Here is a 22,174-nt window from a genome sequence, read left to right on the forward strand (position 1 = left end):
GCTTGGAAAGAAGGATGTACCTCTGATAGTGGATACATAAAATACAGAATTTACAGGCCGCAAGGGCATTTGGCAGAACTCCCAAGATAAGGAAGAAACGAAAAAAGCCCACTCAGCAACTGTGCTGAGATCAGCTCTGAACGGGTAAAAGATAATTCCGGCAGGGAGAGATTCCCACACCACTGACTCACAGTCCATCAACTCAAGAAACCCAACTCAAAAGAACAGAAGGACCCACCGAGCATGTCGACTAATTAGCATGAGAAGAGGGAGAATCATTAACCAATTGAAGAGAGAACACTAATTATTAAGAGAACTAAGCAACTTGTAGTCAATGAACATTAATGCCCTTGCTTGCTAAAATGAATAAATAGTAAAAATTTGTCCTGTATTTTTGGAATACCACCAAGCAACGAGGCTCTCACAACTCTGAAATTCATAGTCATTGTCTCTCTTAAGTGTGTAGTTATTGGTTTGTTGCACACTGGGTAACAAACCTAGGTTTTCTGGACAACATTTCCACTGGGCTGGCTCCGAGGCAGCTGCACATCAGGGACACGGCCAGGACACACTGAGCAGGGGACACGCTTAGAGGCCCCGAGGCAGCAGTGATTGTGTGACCAGGCTGGGGCTGCAGCCCCTGTGCAAGGGGCGCCAAGCACTCCTTGTGCCAGGGGATCTGGCTCTGTGTGGCCAATAAGTGAGATCTCTGGGGGGGATCCTGAAACCACATGGACATGCCTGGATCTTATCCTGGCATGGAGTCAATACCAACAGGCCATGTTTCTGGCTTGAGTTTCTGACAGCACTCAGCAGCTGTCAGTGTTGTCCAAATGCTTCAGTGAGGCAGGAGGGAAACAGCTCCTGCAACAACTCTCTGTAATATATGCTTTGCTGCTGAAAAACATGGGTTTATTTCCTCTTTTGATGATGAAAAATGGTTCCTGCTGCATGACATTACTTATGAAGAAACTGTTTAGCAAGAGCTACAGAGCCCTGAGTTTACTCAGCTGAAAACTGCCAGTGCTCTAGCTGTAGCTGGATTTATGGCACTGGCTCTTTCATTTACACACTTGGTTTATTTGGTGTTTAAAAAGTATCCCACAATCATAGAATGGTTTGGGTTAGAAGGGACTTTAACGATCATCTAGTTCCAGCTCTCCTGCCCTGGGCAGAAACACATTTCACTGCATAAATGTACATACTTATCAAAATTCAACAGTCTTGCTAACCTCAGTAGTGGAGCTTGATCTAAGTGATTAGAATGAAGAATTCCAGTACAACTTGTATTAAACTTGGTTTAATATACAGTGGTTGAGTCAATATGGATTTCTACATTCCAGGGTCTCACTAAGATGTGACACCATCCTGACTCCTCCTCAATAAGTTTTAAACTGGTGGCCAGCATTTGTTTCTCAGAGTCTACAAACGGCTTTTAGCTGCTGCAATAGACCTTCCAATAAAGGAAACATTGGTGAAGCTGCAGTACAAGACTTCAAGTGTCTAGTGACAAAGCAGAGGTGTAGTAGAAGCTCTGGTCCAAGGATATTCTAAGTTAAGCTCAGAGGAAAGCTGATTCCAAACTTTCATCCTCAGCTAACCAGAACCTGCAGTCTTTTCCTGGCATTTCCCAGGAAAAAAACCCATGACCTACTCTTTGGGATTATCTCTTCTAATTTTCCAACAATTCTTGGGAATGACGGAAAAACAGAACCATACAGATCTTGGGCATAGAAGTAGCAGCAAGAAACCAATGAGCAGCCAGGTTTTGAGTATCAATAACAGGAATTTATTTCAGGTATTCTCTTTAGTTATTTAAGGCATTCTGTGTTGTCCAATACACCCTCTATTAAGTGAACTATTTTCTTTGCTTGTAGGATCAAAAAACTTGGTTTCCAGTGTTTTTATTATTTTCCCACTGTCAGCAAACAAAATGAAATCGTTTCTGCAGCTTTAGACTCAGTAGAAAATTTTGATCACTTTAGGTACCTCTTCCTCTCGTATTAGCGGTTTCCTCTGGCTGCCAGGCTGCAGGAATTTCTTTATTGTGGGGATATTACTTATTCTTGCTTTGAAGCTCTACAAAACAAAACCAAAACACCTCAGTGCTTAAGAATCATTGCAACTGTCAGACATTTCAATGTTATTCGTGCTCTGAAAGTCCCATTAAGACTTGATGCTGCAGAAGAAATTATATGCTTGCCCATCTTATGCTTTTGGGGCTGTAGTGACTGAAGGTGGCATAAATAAAAAAAAGAGTATTTTAGGCCAGCTAAAAGTTCTTAGGGTATCTGATTATTTTGTATGTCACTTCTGACCCTCCCATTCTCCCATATTTCTCAGCTACTTTAAATCAGTGGTCCTTTCCAATTAATTCTCCATTCAAACTGCTCATTCATTTACCTGCAAGAGAGGAAATTTGGCAAGTATATCAGGTTTGTACTCCTCTGCCATTAAAATGATTTCAAGTAATTGAACATCTGCCCTGCTCAGCTGGTTGCCAACCAGAAAGTCTTTTCCATGGTCTTTCAAAACCTAAAAACAGAGAACCAGAACCAGATGATGTCTTTTCTCTGTGTTACTTAATAAGATATCTTCAAAGCAGGGTCACACATTGCACGGAGATGTCTGTGAAAGAAGGAAATGCAGTTCAAACACCTGTAGTACAAACAATGATCTGATGGCACTGCCATCCTAGGCATCACCTATCAGCTCTTTCTCTTCTACATTTCTGTCTGGCAGCTCAGTTGTGCTCATCTTGCCTTGGCTGCTGTAGTTGCATTGAAGGCTAAGCTGTAGGAGATACAGAAGGATCCGTAATGCTTTTACATAGCGTGTATGGTACAGGGCCATCTGCACTTCAGGAGGAAACTTGATGTCAAAGCTGGTGCTGTAGTGTCTTTTGTCTGAAACAACACACGCATTGAAACATGGACATTTGGGGAGCTCATTGTGTGCTGGGTTTTTGCAGCTTTACATCTCTCCCAGATTTGAAGTGCCTTCTATCCCCTCTGTAGCGTCCTGTCATCACCTTGATCCCAGCACCACCAAAAACAGAGCATTGATATTCCAGTGGTAGTTTTTCTTCTGTTTTCCTCCATAAAACTTGTGTGCTTCCAGGATGGAGGTTCAAGGTAACAGTATCAATTGAGCTACAGCTTCTTTGCCACATACCTTCTCAAAGACTGGGAAGTATCTGTTTGTTGCCTTGTCCATCATATTTGCAAAATGTTCCTCCTTTTGGTCTGCTGGTAAGTAGCCATATTTCAGGAGTAACTCATTCAGATCGAACATTCCTTCCACATACATATCGATTCTGAAAGGAATAGATCCACTTGGTCAGCCACACACAGTAGCCCTGAACAGCACAACTACTCCTGGCACAACCTCACTGAGATGCTGGGAAATCCCTGCCCCTTTTATACCCCACACACATACCCTGTGGATATTCTCAGTTCAGTCAGAGAGAAAAAGAGAAGGTTTTCTAACCAGGCGAGAGCGTGGGAGACAGTTGGGAAAGAATATAAATAATTCTCTAATCTCTCTTGTTGTTCACATTGTTTATAGAGATGTTCTGCCACCGTGCGTCATTCACTGCACACCAATGGTGTGAGATGTTTTTACTCTAAGACCAATGAAATTAGTCTGCACGATGTTCTCTATATATAGAGCAGTGCATTTGAAATAAATCAGAGTTCATTCTCTTTGCCTTTGATTTGGAGTCTTCTTGTTACCGTCCTGCTCTACAGCGACAATACCCTAGCAAAGTTCCCCCCGGAATGCGGTTGCACTGGAGGCAGGCAGGAGAGGAGCTTGGGCCAAAAGCAAATGCAAAATTTCTAGGCAAAAGCTAAAGACTGTAGCCCTCCCACTTCTTACCGGGACCGATTCTTGTCTGGATTATGGGTTTTCGCAACTGACTACAAAACTGTTGTGTATGCCATCCAAACTTGTGTTAAAAATCCAATCAGACTGCCTAAGTTTAACAGCAGGTCCATACAAATATCTAGCAAATACCCTGACATGTGTTTAAGAGTGCTTATTAATTTCAAGCATTCAAAAATACCTCAGGTCAAAACATGTGGCCTAGGAGTCCTGTCCTTTAATAACCTGTTATTATTTCTAATTCTATACTAATTCCTGATTATTAGAGAGAGAAGAGTTTTTGTTTCCTTAAAAGACATTGCCTGAATGTGATGAGGAGAAAATGATGCTGCTGACAACTGCAGGGGAAAATGAAAAGCAGCATCAGTAGGACAATCTACCCCCTGACTGCTGTCTTCTGATAAGGGCATTGACCTCTGATTGATGATTCCTGGGCTCACTTGCCCTATGGCATCCAGCTGGCTATCTCTGCTGTAGACACCAGCTGCAGTCACAGTCAGCTCATGTTGCACAAAGCAGCACTGCTCTCTCCCACTGAATCAAGCTGTGAGCTGGGATATCCTTGTGTTACACTGGGCTACAGGGTGAGCTGGGGTCTAACAAGCAAAGGTGCTACTGTTACAGTACAGGGCTCTCTCCTTCACATCCTTCCCATAGAGGTTGTACTTCGTTGCTATGTAGTTGGCAATGGCTCTGGTCTGCACCATCTTCATCCCGTCGATTTCTACCATTGGCACTTGCTGAAAGAGCAGGGATCCATCTAGGCCAAAGGGAATAACACAAGGAGACAATCAGTCCCTGAATGAGAACCACCAGCATGTGTTAGGTAAAGTAACCACATGTATTACTTTTTATTTAGAATCTGAGTCATTCAGTCTGGATAAAAGTTCTAAGATCATCAAATCCAACTGTAAAACCAACCAAAAACAACGCCTAATTCCACCACTAAACCATGTCCCAAGTGCACATCTACACACAGTGACTCAACCACTTCCTTGGGCAGCCTGTTCCAATGCTTGACAACCCTTTTGGTAGCAACCATCCTCATTCTTACAAGAAGGTGTGGAAAATGCTCACCATGCAACAATATTTTCTAAGTGACACGTTAATAACTTAATACTATAGCAATGAACTTGTGGGAATTTCAGATTTGAGGAAACAGCCAAATGTAGAACTTTCAGCTGTCACACACTGAAAAATACATGCACTTCATGGCTCTAACACAGGTGATTTTCAAGGAGGTTAATACAGACAAGAAGGATTGAAGGATCTGGTCCAGCCAGTTTCTGTCATGTTTTCCTAAATATATCTGGACTTTCTAAGCACTGGCCAACACACAATGTGAATAATAATGAATATAAAAATAATAGTGAATATAAAAGATCTTTGTGACTACTTTATTGACTTTCCAAATGGCATCTCATCTGTACAGGCACGAAGTGGGAACGAGTGAGTTCCATGAGATTCCTGCAAGACACAAATATCACTTGGAGTGAGGCAGGAGCCATGCAACTTTTTGCTAGCATGCAGAAGCCTTGTCTTAGCATGAAAGAAGTAAAAATACCTCCAGAAAGAGAGACATCAGGTCAGAGAAGTGTGGAAGAGTTTTTGCATTATAGAATCATATTTCTTGACTCGGATAACTGATCAGATATGTTTCTCTTTGTAAGTGTGCATTTAGCTTTACGTTTGTGTCCCAAAATACTTTTTGAAAGGCAGCCTGTAACAGGGGAACCTGTCCTACAGAACAGCAGGACTGCAAATGCTAATCCAAGCTCAGATTGCTTTTGACAGGCAAGGTGAAGAGCACAGACGTGCAATTTGGTTTGGAGGAAACATGATTATTATGATCAGGAAGGTGGAAGCTGAAGCTAGCACAGTGGGTAGTTGCTTTGGGTGGCAGGAATGCAGTAGAGGTACGTACAGGTAAAGTCGGAAATCTGAAACTCTGTTTTCATAGGGATTATAAAACAACAACTTTGAAGGCAACTTAAGATGCTAATGAATTTCAAGATGATCTGATGACAAAAGCCTCTGTTGCCATAGGATGGAATGGACACAAGGTAAAGCAAAGGAGAGTCAACCATCTGAACTTGAAGAAAGGCTCTTTGCCTGTATGGGTTGTCCAGAGAAGCTGTAAATTCTCCATCCTTGGAGATACTCAAAACCCAGCCGGACATGGTCCTGGGTAACTGGCTGGAGGGGGCCTTGCTTGAAGAGGGGAGGTGGAGTAGACAATCTTGAGAGGTCCCTTCTGACCTCAGCTCTTCTGTGATTCAGTGAAGACTGAAGCAACTGGGTGGATGACACCACCTAACACTGCAGTGTGCATCTTTGAGACTTCATGTACAATTTAGTTAAGAGATTTTAAGACACTAAGACTTAAGAATTCTTAGGTGTTCTCAGACAAGTAATTCTAATTCTAATTTTAATTCTTATTCTTACTATTGCTGCTGTTACTATCTAAAAGTGAAGGAAACTTACCCTTCTGTAACTTTGTCAGATCCTCCTTTTTTTCCAGGTAAGATTCTTCAAACTGCAGGAAGGAGAGAAGAAAAGTTCTGTTGTCATGCCATGATTTAGCTTCTTCCTCATTTAGGTAAAGAAGGTGTAAAGAGATGTGTTTTGGACAATTTTATTTCTTAAAACATATATAATATTTGAAAGCTGTCAGGCACATTGGCCATCACTGTGACAGAAAGCCATGCATCTTGAAACACACAGATTCCCATACTCCATCTCTGGTTTAATATCAGAATCTGTCAGAGGTAAAAAAAAAAATACTTTGTGGTTTAGAGTATCCAATACCTTCAAAGGTAAAGTACATCATGGCAGCAATAATAAGCTCTTGCTGTTTTGGACATTGGAATTTAACTGAAGGTACTCAGAATTGCAGGTGCTTGACCTCTATGATCAGAAGATTAAGAAGCCAGGTTCTACTGCTGGGGTTTTAAATCTCTTCTCTCTCTAGCTACAGGGGAGAAGCATTTGTGGTGCTACCAGCAGGTTTTGGACCTGATGCTTGGAAGTGAGACAGGAACTTGCCCCCTGCTTAGGGTAAGCTTGTGGTCACTCTTGGCTTGTTCAGCAATGCACTAAAGGCAGAGAATGAAACTGATGCTCAGTCACACTTTTCAGAAAGAACAGTAAAAGCACATATTTGTCACAGGATCTCAGTATAAAAGACCAGAAGCAAACCTCAACCCCAGCTGCTGCCAGGAGCCACCGAATTGGTTCCATCCGGCCACGTCCATTGAAGTAGTGCAACTTGGGTTTTCCAGACATGTTTCCACGTGCCTGATTCCCTAGTATCTGCAATGAAGTTTTGCAAAATAAAGATTCACAATCCTAGTTTGGAGTCTCTAATTGGCTTTCAAAGTTAGCTTGTTTGAAACCATCACTTATGGTCCAAGACTTGAATCAATTAATAGTGGAGCTAAAAGTTAGATTATATTGAGAGACTGCCTTGTATCATTCTGCCTTCATATGTTTCTTACACATGCAGAATATTTAAGCAGAACTCTGTAATTAGAGCAATTGGCCCACTCAGAGAACAAGTGAATCAAAACCACTTCCATCCAAAGCATTCTGTTCTGACCAGAAAGCAGAGGGTGCTCTCTATGTATTTTGGCTTTATCTCAGAATACAGTTTACTGTTTAATCAGATACATGCTATAAACTCAGCAGTTTCTGTACTTGCTCAGTCAGCCATTATGCTCCATTATAACCAGCCAGGAAGGAATTCTTTCCCCAAGTCAATCTCTTTTACAACACTCCCTTACTTCTGTAATTTCTTTAGACAAGCCTCCAAAACATGGAAATTAATTTTGCCTCTGGTAACATCAGATTTGCCTTTACCACAGGCACAGCCTCAGGGCAATGCTTGCTTGGTCCAGTTCCAGCCCTGCTGGAATTTCAAGCAACAGCAGTTTCTAGGCAGTATCTTAAAGCAACAACAGTTTCTAGGCAGACTGTCACCCACCCCACTCAGAACCACGTGTGCACATCAGCGACAAACACACAGAGTGTCCAGCCTATACCAGCCTCAGCTATTGACACCCTATCAGCAACAAAGCTGAAGCATTAACAGCAGCAAAAGGAAAATGGCCAAACCACCACCATATTCCCCTTGTAAATAACATGTCAGCTTCTGTACAGTAGGAAGAAGGAGGTGAGAGGAAACACTCCCCACTTGTAAGATCTACACTTCTTTTTCTTAATTCTGTACACCTCAAAAGCAGCTGATTAAGAATTTAACATTTGGTACATGTAATCATGTTAGTAAAGAAAGTACATACACATGTTTAATCTATAAAACCCATTCACTGACTGAGTTTCATGTACAACAACTCCCTGCATATCCAAAGTATTATCCCCACTTACCTTGTGCACAGTGTAACCCACTCTAAGCTCACAGCAGTTCTGCCTTGCGATTATAGAACTCCCCTGGAGCCCCTCCTACACCGAGTATTCCAAACAGCTCTCTGCAAACAGGAAACTTCTCTCTCTTAAGCAAACAAAACCAGTTAGCTCTGTTAAGTTACTTCTCACCTGCAGAAAATAAATTCCTGACTAATGCTGACATTGTAGAAATGTAAGGTAGATGAGAGGTCATGGTCATTGGGAACATCTGTGCCAGCACAGAATGATAATATGCTTCCCATTTGCTAGTTTAAAATAATTATAATGGTTGAAAAGCTCACTCAGTAGAAAAGATTGTTGCTATGCCAAATCACACTTTTATTCTAATGTTTTCTGTTTTTTTACACACTATCATTCTACATAAATCACATCAACTAATTCAGCTCAAATCTGTCACAAGCTTCTATGCCTTGCTTAGTGTATATTCCTTCAGGACATGCTGCTCAATTTCATCTCTGGACATTGGGGTCGGTTTTGAATTTTTTTCTGTCAAAAACATTTCCCTGAATTTAACTCGGTGAAAATACACAATAAAGAAAACAGTAAGAGACAGTGGTATCAGAAGTCAAACTGTACTCTGCACTCCTGACTGTTTTCTTTGGCCAACTGTATTGATTTCAATATGTCAGCACAGACTAATCCCCCATGCACCATCCTGCCTATCTAATCTACGTGGTTAATACTGATGTAGTCAAGGTCAATATATACATACAAAAGTTTGCTGAATTGCCCTGAACATAGCTGTGAGATGGGATATTATTCTTATGTTACACAGGGAGGTTGTCTAAATTGCAGTTTGTCACATTAAAAAATTGGTTGTTACAGTAGGGGGGGCTTTCTCCTTCAGGCCCTTCCTGGACACTAGCTGCAAGCGTTGTCTGAATGCTTCAGTAAGGCAGGAGGGAAACAGCTCCTGCAACAACTCCCTTTAACACATGCTTTACTGCTGAAAAATATGGGTTTATTTCCTCTTTTGATGATGAGGTACATGTTATATTGATGCTTGACAATAAAATAAGCTTAATAATTTATTGAGAGCTAGAAGGACAGAGCATCAAAAGAGCCACCACTGCAATGTATTGTCTTTTAGGAGGTGTCTAGTCCCCAGGTGAAACACTCTGTATCCCATATGGCACATAAAGGGAGCCAGCCTTCACAGAAGAGGACCCCTGACTGAGAGCACCTCTTGTAGCTCCCTGTTCTGCTTAGGACCCTATGTCCCTCTGTCCCCTCCTTACATTTTGGGAAGGTCTTCCATCCAGCCTCTGACACTGTTGGAAACAGTGTTTCTCCCATTTTTGGACACATATGACTTATGGCACATGTGCACCAAGGAGCATCTGGCTGTTTCACAAACCCAAACTCCCTCTTAGGTAACTTGTCTGGATTCACCATTTGTAGGCCTGCCCTGATAAACTCTAGGAGACATTCTGAGTCTAGTGATCACCTGGTAGGGAAATGTGAGTTCAAGCCTGAAAGTTAATGATAGTGTAGACAACTTAGAAAAACCCATCTCATCTAACTTTGTAGACACCTACATCTGGTCTAGCTGTCTAGTCTCCTTCCAATAGGTCCAAATTCAGGAAGAATCCCTTAGCATGCTCTTCAGTTACAGTTGAACTACTCAAAATTATTCTGTCTCAACTGAGATAGTTAAAAGTTTTGATGAAGCCAGTCCCTTCAGCCTTTCTTAGAGGTATGGGAGAGGAGCACTGTCTTCAGAGGATGATTTAATCCCAACACAGGTCTTGTTCTGTCACAAGTATCCATTGAGATTTCAGGCAACTAAGTCCAATACAATCTGTCTCATAACTTGACTTTCGGAAATGTCACTTCACTGAGCTGTTTTGGGAAATTGTATGCTTCTGTTTTCTCCCTCAGGTTCATTTTCCCATATTTTTTCTAATTTCCTTTTTCCTTCACTCATGTCAAAGACTATTAAGCATCAGATCTGGTTACTGACAGTTGTTGGAACACAGTTTCCTTCTAAGCAGATGCTTCTCTGTTGCATCAGGCCACTTCACAAGGCTGTTTGTTGTCTGCTGTAAATATTTTCATTTTAAATTAAATGGACTGTGAGTATCTGTTGCTCCGTGTTCTGCCCTAAATGTGTAGAAATAAACCCCCTCTGTCTTGCCAGAATCTGCAAAACCGACTGTACCTTGCTTTCACAACACTTTGCTCTCAAGAGGTAATACGCGGCGGCTCTCTGTGTTTTCCCGGTCCCCGGGCAGCTCCGGCACCTAGAGCAGCACCGCCTCCCACCGAGACCCAGGATCGCCGTGTGTTTCCAGACTCGGCTCTGTGCCGCAGTCCGGGCAGAGGTACCAGCGGATTCTTGCCACTGCGAGCGAGAGATACCAGTAAAGAGTGAAGGAACGTCCGGATTCCCCACGCGTGGAAGGCTGAAAGTCCTTTATTGCCGCGGGGAGCTGCGCTGAGGCACCACGACCCGCTCCCGGCTCGCGCGTGAGGAAACACGGCCTCGTGCACTCCGAGGCACGGGATTATATCAGGGAGAGAGCGAGGAGAGCAGGATGGAGGCAGGAGCCGTGGCGATGACGTGGACCACGGCACCCAATGGGGACACGACTCGGGGGGACCCCAGGCACTGGGGCGGACAGGGGATGGGAATTTGGAGTGAGGGGCACTGAACCCTCCGGGCAGGATGAGGAGTGGTCACAGGAGTGGCTCTAACAGCCAGGGACCCGGAGTGAACAGCCACGGGGGGAGAAAGGGGAACAAACACAGGGGGTGCGCGGGGGTACACAGAACACGGCTAGCTAAAAGATCAGAACCTCTAACCTAAACCCCAAACCGTGATGCAACAGTAATATGTTTGTAAGCACCTGGTATGATCATACAGGTTTTAAATATCTGATTTATACAGAAAAATAATCCAACAAGTTACATTCTGACAATACTAACACTGCATTGATCTTCTTCCAAATTAATACATTCCCGATCCTACAAGTAGTTCTTTGCCTTCATACTCCTTTGTTTTCATGTTTTGCCAAGCATTTGATACCAATAAAGACAAAGCTGCTATCACATTGCCAGTGTAACAGAATGATTTATTTCTGGTATGGGTTGCTTTGTTCCTCTAGCACTAGTTTTAACTAAAACAATACTAATTTGCTGAGCTTCCTTCTCCTTTGGTTTAGGGACTGGGGTTGCTGCTCTGCTTTCCCTCGCTCTCCCGGCATTTTGGGTCTCACCAAAGGCGGCAAGGCTTTCATTTCTTAAAAACCTTCAACACAGTTTCTACATAATGGGCATCTGGTGGGGGTTTTCTTGGGCTGCCAGGCTGCAGGAACTTCTTAATTGTAGGCATGTTGCTCATTTTGCTTTTAAACACCTAAAAAAAAAAAAAAAAAAAAAAAAAAAACGGAGCAAGAGAAGAATTCCAGCCACAAAAATGTGATTTACCCAGCATGGGGAGATGATTACATCAGGAATGACCTCTAGCTCCTGAATACAGCATACTCAGTAATTAAATTACCTGCAACTGAGGAAACCCTGAAAGCACATCAGGAACTTTCTCCTCCACTGCTAAAATGGCTTCTATTAGCTGAACATCTGCCCAGCTGAATTTGTTGCCCACAAGAAAGTCTTGGCCATGTTGTTTCAAAACCTGGAGAAGACAAGAAAACGTGGGCTGCAGATGAGAATGGGGCATATGGGCATCCTTGGCAGCTAAGCCTCACAGCCCAGCTGCAGAGCTGAGCAGCAATTCTATCTGAAATTTCAGAGTGGACTTTTCTGCTGAAGCTGAGCCTAAATTTCATTATTGCTGGGAAAAAATGAAGTTTTGTTCATGTTGTGTTCTAGTACACAGACTACAAACTTTGGTCACTCGGTAATAATGAATGATGATGGGTACTAGGAACAGAAACAAAACCACGTGCTTAAATAGACTAGTAACAGTCCTAGAATTAGAAATAGGGATAATGGAGGAAGCAACAAGCAATTTAAGGAATTCATAGAACTCCCATTTAGATGTTTCATGTGAAGTGATGTCCACTGCTGATATCAGGAAGGAAACTTAGAAATGCAGAATTGCAACAACTAACTAAAGAAAATCCCTGCCTTTGGGAACAGACTATTTCAGTGCTAAGAACTTGTGTGATGTTCAGCCTTTATTATTGTTTTCCAAGAAAACTAGATCATTATTACAAAAGTGGGAAATATTGCCAGATGCATGAATCATATTGGTTGGGGTTATTGTTTTATAAATCTGTGACTGTCATTTTACTCAAGTACTCCTCTCTACCTGATTTATGTACAAGGGATTTTTGCATTCCTCCAGGGAAACTTACCCAAATTAATTTAAGTATGGGGGAGAGATGGGCTTTAAACAAATATCAGTATAGAACTGCTCCTTCAAGAAAAATAATCACAAAACTTTTAGTGAAAAGTTTTTCTGTACAGCTGAGAACATATAGCTTCGCAGATGTTCAAATACCACAGCCCTGACAACACAAGTAAACAAAGAGAGGAAAATGTGCTGCTGTATTTCCCCTTTTTTGATAACCAAAAAAGCTGAGGATTGGGAACTGACCTACACTACATTCTTATTTTGTAGAAACTTTCTGGATAATCGCAAGTTTTATAGACACATACTTCCTGTCACTTACCTTTTCAAAGACTGGAAAGTACCTGTTAGTTGCTCTCTCCTTAATTGACTCAAGATTTTTCTCTTTTGCATCAGGTGGAGAGAAAGGAAACATCAAAATCATTTGCATCAGATCTGATATTCCCTCCACATACATGTCAATCCTATTGGTCAGGGGAAGATGGTATAAAAAAGCACAGAAGTTATTTCATCTGTTTTCCAATTAACTATGGCAACTTACAAGAATTTTATATCACCAACATAATGCAAATTTTCACAGCCAAAACTAAGCATTAATGAACCTGAATATTTTTTGAAAGAACAGAAGCCTATTTCTGTTAGGAACATTTCAGAAGCAGTGGTTAAATCTTATTGTTAGCCTTTTTGATGCCTTTATATGGGATTTACAGGACTGAATTTGGTTTATATAATGTAGCTATCAAATAACAGACTGCTCTGTTAGTGATAGGAGGTGTTACATACAGGGCTCTCTCCTTCAAGTCTTTCCCATAGAGATTGTATTTCCCTGCTATGTAGCTCATGATGGCTCTGGTCTGCACCATCTTCATCCCATCGATCTCAACCAGGGGCACTTGCTGGAAGAGCAGGAATCCATCTAGGGTGGAGAGGTGAAGGAAAACCTGTTAGTTCCTCCTGGACTGCAAGGTGTACAGGAGAGTGAGACACTGAGCACACTTCCCTTGCAGTGTAGGGGACCACTCATGTCTTGCTCTAACTGTAAAACTCAGAGCATTCAACTAATGTGTGGGGAAGATCAAACAGCCTGCATCACACTCCTGCAGCAAAGTCACCACAGCACAGCTGGGCCCTGGGCTTGACAGCACTGACAGAGCTTCACTGGCTTCACAGGTGGGAGTTGGCCCTGCCTGTACCTCTGCACTTCTGGAGCCTGCCTCATGCCGGCAGGAAAAGCCTGAAGCAGCACTTCCAACCCAAGGAATAGGAGGAGAATAAAGATACATGGTAAATATGAACTAAAAAAAAAAAAAAAAAATCCACTTCTTTTGAGTGCAGATCAATTCCCTGTCAGGGAAAAAAGGAAAAAACATTACTTGGTATCTATCTAGCAGAAACAATAGAATAGGAAAACTAATAGATCTGGAAGGATATTTTTCAGCAGAAAGATATGAAGTGAAAAATAACCTTTGTCTTTCTCACCCTTGACAAAAAACAACACAGCAAATATGACTGAATACACCATTTGTTTCTTATCTACATAAAAGAGGAGTCCCTCTGAAAAATCAGTAGTGGACTGCCTCTCCTCCCTCATTTTGCAGGGAAAACCACTTCACATAACCACAGCACAGAATACATATGCAGGATTAAAAGGAGTTTACCAGTCATTCCAGGGATTGGATTGCACTGTCCAAAGGTGGTCTGTGCAGCACACATTAAAAAACAATCACCTGCTATTTGCAACCAACCAGCAGAGCTCACTGATACCCAGGTACCACTTGGGCAACCTTTGGCTGCATAGATTGTGCCAGGTTAGTCATCCCGCAGGCCAAAAGGAACAGGTCTGCACAGGCCAAAGCTATTTAACTCTCTCTGCCTCCAAAACAGCTGTTTCTCTGCAAGCTACCTGTTTGGAACAGCCCCTGGCCCAGGCATCATCCTGACTCTGCTGGGGCACTGCCTGGAGGATCATCAGCTGGCATAGGCCAAAGTCATGCCTGGGCCAGTCTAATGTGTGGTAGTGTCTAAACACAGGAAACTGTCAAAAACCATATTGGTAGGGAGAGAAAAAAAGTTTAAGGGAGAAGTAATGTGGAGTTACTCCTGTTGAGTCCTGCCCTGCACAACTGGCAACATTCCAGAGGCCCCTTTATCAGGATGACTTATTTATCTATCTTTCTTCAACCCATTTAGCTCAATCTATAAACACAAAACACTTGGTCTTCCTTATAAAACTTCCCTATCCTTTTCACCAGCATTTAATTCTTCTCTCTGGATATCAATAAGCTCAGATACAATCCTGGTTACAGGATCACTCTTTCTCGATAACCTACTCTTGTGAAGGATATAGGGATTTGGGGTTTCATTATCTGTGCTCTTACATTTAGAACTGTAATTGGTTTGTGTACACTGCACTGTCCTCCCACATTGTAAGAGTCCCAGCAAACTGGACCTGCAAATTTAATTCTGATTTATTTAATACCACTTCTATCTTATTTTTGTTCACTTTAGTTTTCCCTGACAGAATTTCTTTAGACACAGCTTTTTCCTTCTGAGGTCAGCCACAATGCAGGCAAGACCTCTTCCAAGTCTCCTTGTATGGTTTGGCAAGCCCAGCCCTCTCCGAGGTTTCTCTCATGCATCTTGGGCAGCAGGTAAACTGTGGGGCATATGCACTCTCTACTGCTCCTCACCGTCCCAACTCCTTCCTCACTCTGGCAGGGTGGTCTTCTCTTTCCAGGGTATCTGTAGAGGGGTTCACTGCTGGATTTCTTCTGACCAGATATCAAGGGCAGTGGCTAGGGCTCTGCACTGGTTTGTGGGAAGAACTGGTCATGCTCCCAAGGTTGGTATGAAGCCTTTGTGGCATACTGCTTTGATCATGCCAGGCTTTCCACAGGTCTCCCTGCTGGCTCCATGCTTTTTAACTAGGGAAAGCTTCACATCTCAGGAGTGTTCAGGGAGTTCTATTTGCCCTGGACCAAAAATGTGCCAGGTACCATGCTAACTATTCAACAGCATAGGCGTTTTCCGGTTTAATTGTACTACAATAAATCACAGAAGCTCTGGCTTTTAGCTTATACCAGTTATTTGGCACTGGAAATAGCAGGTTACTAAAAATTAGAATTGCACTATTCAAGGTGTGCACCCAGAAGTTTCCACTGGTTTAAATAAACTATTTCAAACCATAAGTTTAGCTAGGCTGGACAATTATTTTGAAGGACTAAGTCTCAGGTATCAGGATTCTTACCTTTGATTAACTTGTCATACTGCTCTTTTGTTTCCAAATAAACTTCTTCAAACTGAAAAAGGAGTGAGAATTGTGTCACACTGCTGTATTTGAATATTTTTCTTCTGTAAAGTGATAGCACATAACCATGCCCAGAATTACTGAGTCAAGCAAAAGGTAATGGGCCAGATATTCAGCTGCACTGTTTAGGTGCAGATGTCCCAAGGATCCCACACACACCCTGACAGCTGATGGGGAGGAGAAGGAGGGCCTGGACACTTCTGCATCAGTGCACTGATTCAGAAATAACTGAAGACCAAGCACAAACAGAGTGCAGACATCTACAGAAACAAGACAGGTTGGAGCCAGTGCCAAGGGAAGCACAAGGTACATCAAATATTTCTAACCCCACCCCAGCTTACACACTTTGCAACTGCAAACTTAATAAGATTGAGTTAAGGTGGTTTAGTACAGCCAGATAACTTACAATTAATAAAGGCCCTTTAAATAAATCCCCATTTTGTCTCCTTATGATTAATCACTTCAGGAGATTGCTACTACTTCTAATAAACTCTAAATGCCACTGAGTTTGCATCCCAAGTATCAACCATGGAAAAAGGTAGTTACAAAAATGCAGTGCCAGTGGACAAACGAATTTAGCCACCCTCATGCAGCTTTTATCCACCACATGCATGTTAAATTGTCCCTCACAGAGGAAAGTAGAGAACACCAGTCTGTAACACTCTACTGAAAATGCCAGCCAACCTCCACACCAGCTGCTGCCAACAGCCATCGTATGGGCTCCATCCGGCCCCTTCCATTCAAGTAGGTAAGCCTGGGCTTCCCCGACATGTTCCTGAGCTCCTGGTTCCCTGAAAGATACTAAGCAGAAAACAGTATCTCATAAAACTGGCATTTTAAGCACCATAATTTTGAGGGGAGATAGCACCTTTTATTCTCACTACGCCTGTTGAAGTTTAAATTTCATTTGGTTCAAAACATAAAATGAGAGACAGACCACTGCCACCACACAGCCAGTGCTAGGCAAGGAAAGATGTGTGAATCTGTAAAGCCTTCCTCAGTGCTGCCGGGGAGGTTTCTTATGATTGCAAGCAAACACAGACTTGTTTAAACAAGTGGTATGAGCCCCTAGCTACAGGGGGAACACTGCTGCCTATGAAAACAATTATACAAAGCTACTGAAAATCCTTCCACATCCTCAGGGAAATTACTCACTTAGCCTCATTGCCATCATCATCATTGAAAAGAAAAAAAGAAGGAAAGGAAAACATGTTTTACCAGTAGGCTGAAATTTGTCTAGCTTTGTTTGCCTTATGTGCATTTTGCAGCTTCATATGCAGACCATTTCTTTCCTCAAATAGAGGTGAATTAATTGTTGATATTCCCTTTATTCCATGAAACAGGATGAGCTTCCTTGGCCATCCTGCATGGCTGCAGCCCGTTTCCTTGCTGCTTATGGCAGCCTTGAGGTGTCCCTTGAAGCCAGATGTGGAACCTAGCTGCATTGGCTTCATGTGCCCTGAGAAGTAACCCCTGGGGCATGGGGCCCTGTGTTTCCAGGGGTACATCGAGGAAACAGGGGTACATCGAGGCTGTTGATGCTTTGCTGTAACTGCGCCTCCCCCAGAGCACACGGCAGGGACAGTGCGTTCGTACCGAGCTGTTTCAAACATGGAGCAAACAGCTGGACTGCCAGTGCTCAGAAGTGAGCACAAGCATTTCTACATCCAGGCCTTAATTCCTCTGTGCTTCATGCCCTAATTACTAAAAGAACATGAATATATTCCCCTTCACAAAGATGCTTATATCATACACTGACGATCAGAAGGAAAAAAAACCCACTTTAAAATAGATTTCCTAGTCATATCCTAATGGCTCAGAGCACCTCACTTAAAAAAATTTCCAGATGACTCCAGGTTTCCCAGAGTTAAAGCCAAAGCTGCAACATTACATCTGTCACACCTTGCATCCACTTGACATTTCTTATTTGAATCAGCCTCAGTACACTCCAGTGGTATGTCTTCTTCAAGCCGCAGTGCTTTGTTGGTGAACTTAAAATAAAGTACATTTGGAACATATTTTGCCCAAACTTGACTTAAATAAAAAACAAGATTCAGAGATCTCCTTTGAGCAATTCCAGTAAGAACCGAGTTGTTACTAAAATAAATAGGGATATTTGGGGTAATTTAGTAAATATAATCCAAATACACATTATGGAAAAAAGTATGTTTAGTTTTAAAGAGTGAATAGTTGTTCCTAAATACAATATTTGGCTCTAGAGACAGTGTTTTATTAGTTTCTGCATCTTGTGTGACTACTTTTCACTGTAGGGCAGTTTATCAGCATAGTTCACAACAACTAGCTAGTGCTTCTTTCACTATCATACTTTTCAGCTTCGTTGCATCTCTATCATTTCAACACACATTGTCCCGCATTGTATGCACAGAAACTTAGAGTAAATAAGACTTTTCCTTTAACTAAAAAAGCCAACGACTGAGATACCAAGTATACGAACCTCAATCCTCCTGGAAACATTATCTTTTGTTTGCAGAAGAAGAATAGGCACAAGAAGACTCAGGTATCATTTTATCACTTCACATGAATAAGAGATTCTATGTAGCATTCAATTATGTGAGAAGAACAATGACAAACAGAATTAAAATTTGCCATAATATTTTTTTTAATTAAAAAACTCTGTCAGCTCTGAGTGGATTTTAGTTACCTTAACATTCCAAAACAGGAAAAAAAAAAAAAAAAAAAAAAAACCACACAAAAAAAACCCCAAACAAACAAAAAACTAAACAAACAAACCCAAAAACAAAACAAAACAAAAAAAAAGCCCTCTTGAGTTTTGGTTAAAAGTCACCTTAGTCTTTAGATCTGCTGAATGCATCTCCATTGACTATACAGGACCTGACACCTGTAGCTCACATACAGGCAGCTACTTTCAGTTAGTGGGTCTGGCCCTGAGTCTTGTCTGCTGGGCTCAATTTAGTTGCTCATTCCCCTGGGAATACTGACACCTGAGATTCCCTAAAGATCAGATGATACAACCCCCGACTAACAAGAAACTTAGCAACTTCTACATTAAAAACAAACCTATTCATCCAGGCTCTCAACACCTTTTTTCATTTATCTGGGGAAAGATACAGCCTACAGAGCCAAGGTCTCAGGATTTCATTCAGACCTCCACTATTTATCTATTTTTACTAAGAGACTTTCAGGATGTACTGTTTTAAAAAGTTGATCCATTTTTGATAGAGTATGTTGATGCTTTATTAGTAGCCAAGTAATCTTGTATAGCTGTCACCCATTCCTTACTGTTTGCCTTAATTAAAATTGGTTATTGGGCCTTTCTATATAAATTACAATTTGTGTAAGAGAAGTATAGAATACCTGTATTACATTCTTCAGTAAGATGAGCAGCTATTATCTGAAAATCATATTAAAATAATTCAAATCTTCCAAGACTTGGTACTAAAAACTTAACATTTTTCAAAAGTTGTAGGATTCTGGCACCACCAGGCAGCTCTTTCAAGGAAACAGAAAAACAGAAAAACCCCTGATACTGATAACCTAAGGTGATGAAGAACTCATTCACTGGGCAACACACAAGGTAGACATTGAGGATTTTGAAGCTAGTTGCACTTGTCCTGGGACTGCCAGACAGTAAATAATTCACTTTGCACAAGAAAGGCAAGGAACAGCCTCTGGGATAGTAACCGACATGCCAAATCCCACTACACTACTCCTTCCACCTGGGAAAGGAATAACATCACAGCTGTGTAGTAATCATCCATAAAGCCTAAAAGGCTCAAGCAGATGTAACAGACGCACTGTTTCTAAATACCTATCTGGAACTGTTATTTGTGGGTGGTCATATTATCTGAGCAGCAACTGAAATACAGGTTATTGACTAAGTCCTGCAAATGAAGCAGTGAAAGCTCCACCACTCAGTCCAAAGCTGTGCACACAAGCAGCTGAATTAATTACATTAAAAACGATCCATCAGCTGCTTCAAGTCTGTAAATATTTATGCTGATTTTCAATATGCATTTGGTGCATGCCATGCCACTGGGTAGCTATGGAAGCTGTGTGGATTTGTGATTTCTAGTGGAAGTAAACTATCAAAGGCTCCATGAATTACTGCACTGTTATACAATTTCCAGAGACGTGTTATCATTCAGCAGCCAGACCATATGGCAGAAGGACAAAAAAACAGATAGGTAATGGTCTAACATATATTGCATAACAACAGTACAAACCACCAGGCTTACTAGCAGTCCATGGTATGAGCTGGTGTTGCTCCTGTAAAGCTATGTCTGACTGCTCCTGCTGAAGGAAATTGACTCTTGAAAAAGGTACAAACGGCCAAATGTCCAGGGACAGTTGAGAACAGGCATGGAAAACCTTCTAATTTTAATTAACTTATATCTAATTCCTATAGCCAAAATACATCACTACTCAGGACATTTGGGGACTACTGCACTAACCCAGACACTGCTGAAAAACTGGTTCACGTTATGAATTTATGCTGCAGCAAAATAAATAACTGCATCTTGCATACACTGCCCTGATATCTAGCAAAAGCCTCAACACAAAATTTGACTACATACAATTTTTAAAATTGTTTTTGTCTAAAATACATATTTCTATCCTATTTACTATTGCCTTGTGAGCCTTAGTAACATGCCTGCCCAGAACTTCTTTGAGCATACATCTCAGGGATGCAAGAACAATTTAAGAGATCATCATCTTCCAAAAACAGGAGCACTGAGCATGAAGTGCTGTTTAGCCCTGGAGCTGAGATTAGAGTCCAGCATATCCCACGGGCCAGCTTTCCTGCTCAAACCTAGAAGAAACAACACAGTGCTCGAGACTTGCACTTTGTCCTCTCAGTTGTTTCATGGCTGCCTTGGTCAGCTCCACACTGCACCACAGAATTAATTTCCTGATTAAAACACATCTTTTTCTCTCCTGCAGCTTCCACTGGTGAATAATTATCAAGCCATTTTTAGTCTACCGGGCACACAGACAAAGGAGAGCGGCGAATTTACATTACACCAACAGATGCCCTAAAAAACTTAGTTGTTTCACTTAAAAATAGTCATGCAAACACTTTAAGGAAAAGGAATGTTTAAGTTCTTACCTTCTGACCTTAACTCAGACTCCTCCCAGCACAAGCAGGTTCCCCAGGGCTGTTTAAACTCTGCAGCTTGGGGGAGTTTCCAGCCATACCCAATAAGAGAAAAAAGCCTCCCAGTGCTCTTAAACTGACACTATCCAGTTTAAAGACGTATGGCTCTGAAAACTGACACCCAAGCAGAGACAGTCTTTGTTTGCTGATTTGACTACACCATGACACAAACCTCACCGTTTCTAAGGTAGCCATCTATTCAAACTGTTCTCTTGGAATTTTGGGGGCATTTTATCCAAATACAACAGCAAGACATTTGAAAACACTGAGAAAATGATAGATTTTTTTCTGGGTCATATTTAAGGTAATAGTAATCATTTAAAGAAAAACCACAAAAGTTTCTAGGCTTATTTAATTATTTGGCAGGTTTTTATTTTTGCTGCTGTATGGCATAGAGAAGTTACTCAAAGTATGGAATAACGGGGCTCAATTACTTTGAAATACGTAAGTATTTCAATAAGTATCAAGCTTACTTGATATAAAAAAAGGATGAGCAGTTTATGTCACAACCCACCCTATGTCTCAAGGTAATAGCACTAATTTTTGAAATTGAATGTACATGGCTAATGCTCAGAGATTAAATAAACGATGATTTTCTTACCCATGAGAAGTAACTGTTTCAGCTTTTCTATCTGTATTTCAGCTAAAAATCCCAAAACTGAAAGTGGATGTGAACAGACACAAGGATAGCACAGCAAATGGAAAATGGGATTTGGGTGCCAAGATAAGGTTCTTTCCTCTAGCACAGACCCACATGTGATGTTGGGCATTGCTTTACACCCCTGCAGCACACATCAGTACAATTAATCTGAAGATCTGTTCACAGAAGCCACTGTTATGAAAATTGTATTTGTCTGTCTAAAGCCATGGCTCTACTAACACAGCACGTCACTATGGGGAATTTCAGGACCAAACATTTGTAGGTAACATTTTCTTCACAGTTGGAGTTTTGTAATGGCTTCTCTGCCTGGCAATTGCTGGCAGTTTCTTCCAGAAGATGCACTTCCCTTAGAGGCTTCCTGCAAATTTGTAATTTATGTGCTTCAGAGGTTGATGCTGTCAGCAAAACCCAACTGTGCTTCTTTACACTTTGCCTAATTCTAACTCT

The 22,174-nt window shown here is 41.6% G+C and overlaps 2 protein-coding genes across 3 annotated transcripts in view; both read right to left on the reverse strand.

Moving 5' to 3' along the window:
* Positions 1-1,766: 1,766 nt before the first annotated feature.
* LOC137470382 (glutathione S-transferase-like) overlaps positions 1,767-22,174 on the reverse strand; it is a 40,853-nt gene continuing 20,445 nt past the window's right edge. The window contains exons 1-7 of one of the 2 annotated variants that reach the window (XM_068183644.1): positions 8,269-8,291; positions 7,084-7,197; positions 6,370-6,421; positions 4,513-4,645; positions 3,175-3,316; positions 2,404-2,535; positions 1,767-2,079 (exon numbers count right to left, since the gene is read on the reverse strand). In XM_068183644.1, coding sequence (XP_068039745.1) covers positions 1,960-2,079; positions 2,404-2,535; positions 3,175-3,316; positions 4,513-4,645; positions 6,370-6,421; positions 7,084-7,170 — 666 coding nt within the window. In that variant the 5' untranslated portion in view covers positions 7,171-7,197; positions 8,269-8,291 and the 3' untranslated portion in view covers positions 1,767-1,959. Of the gene's footprint in view, positions 2,080-2,403; positions 2,536-3,174; positions 3,317-4,512; positions 4,646-6,369; positions 6,422-7,083; positions 7,198-8,268; positions 8,292-22,174 lie in introns of those variants that run through there. The other variant, XM_068183645.1, reaches the window with a different exon arrangement.
* On the reverse strand, positions 11,361-21,174 carry LOC137470381 (glutathione S-transferase-like). The gene is made up of 7 exons (XM_068183643.1): positions 21,019-21,174; positions 16,614-16,730; positions 15,870-15,921; positions 13,406-13,538; positions 12,945-13,086; positions 11,810-11,941; positions 11,361-11,665 (listed from the first exon to the last, which is right to left on the reverse strand). Exons 2-7 carry the CDS (start codon positions 16,698-16,700, stop codon positions 11,543-11,545), a joined length of 669 nt encoding a protein of 222 aa, XP_068039744.1. The 5' UTR covers positions 16,701-16,730; positions 21,019-21,174; the 3' UTR covers positions 11,361-11,542.

Source organism: Anomalospiza imberbis, chromosome 3 (assembly GCF_031753505.1).
Source record: "Anomalospiza imberbis isolate Cuckoo-Finch-1a 21T00152 chromosome 3, ASM3175350v1, whole genome shotgun sequence".
Lineage (NCBI taxonomy): Eukaryota > Metazoa > Chordata > Aves > Passeriformes > Viduidae > Anomalospiza > Anomalospiza imberbis.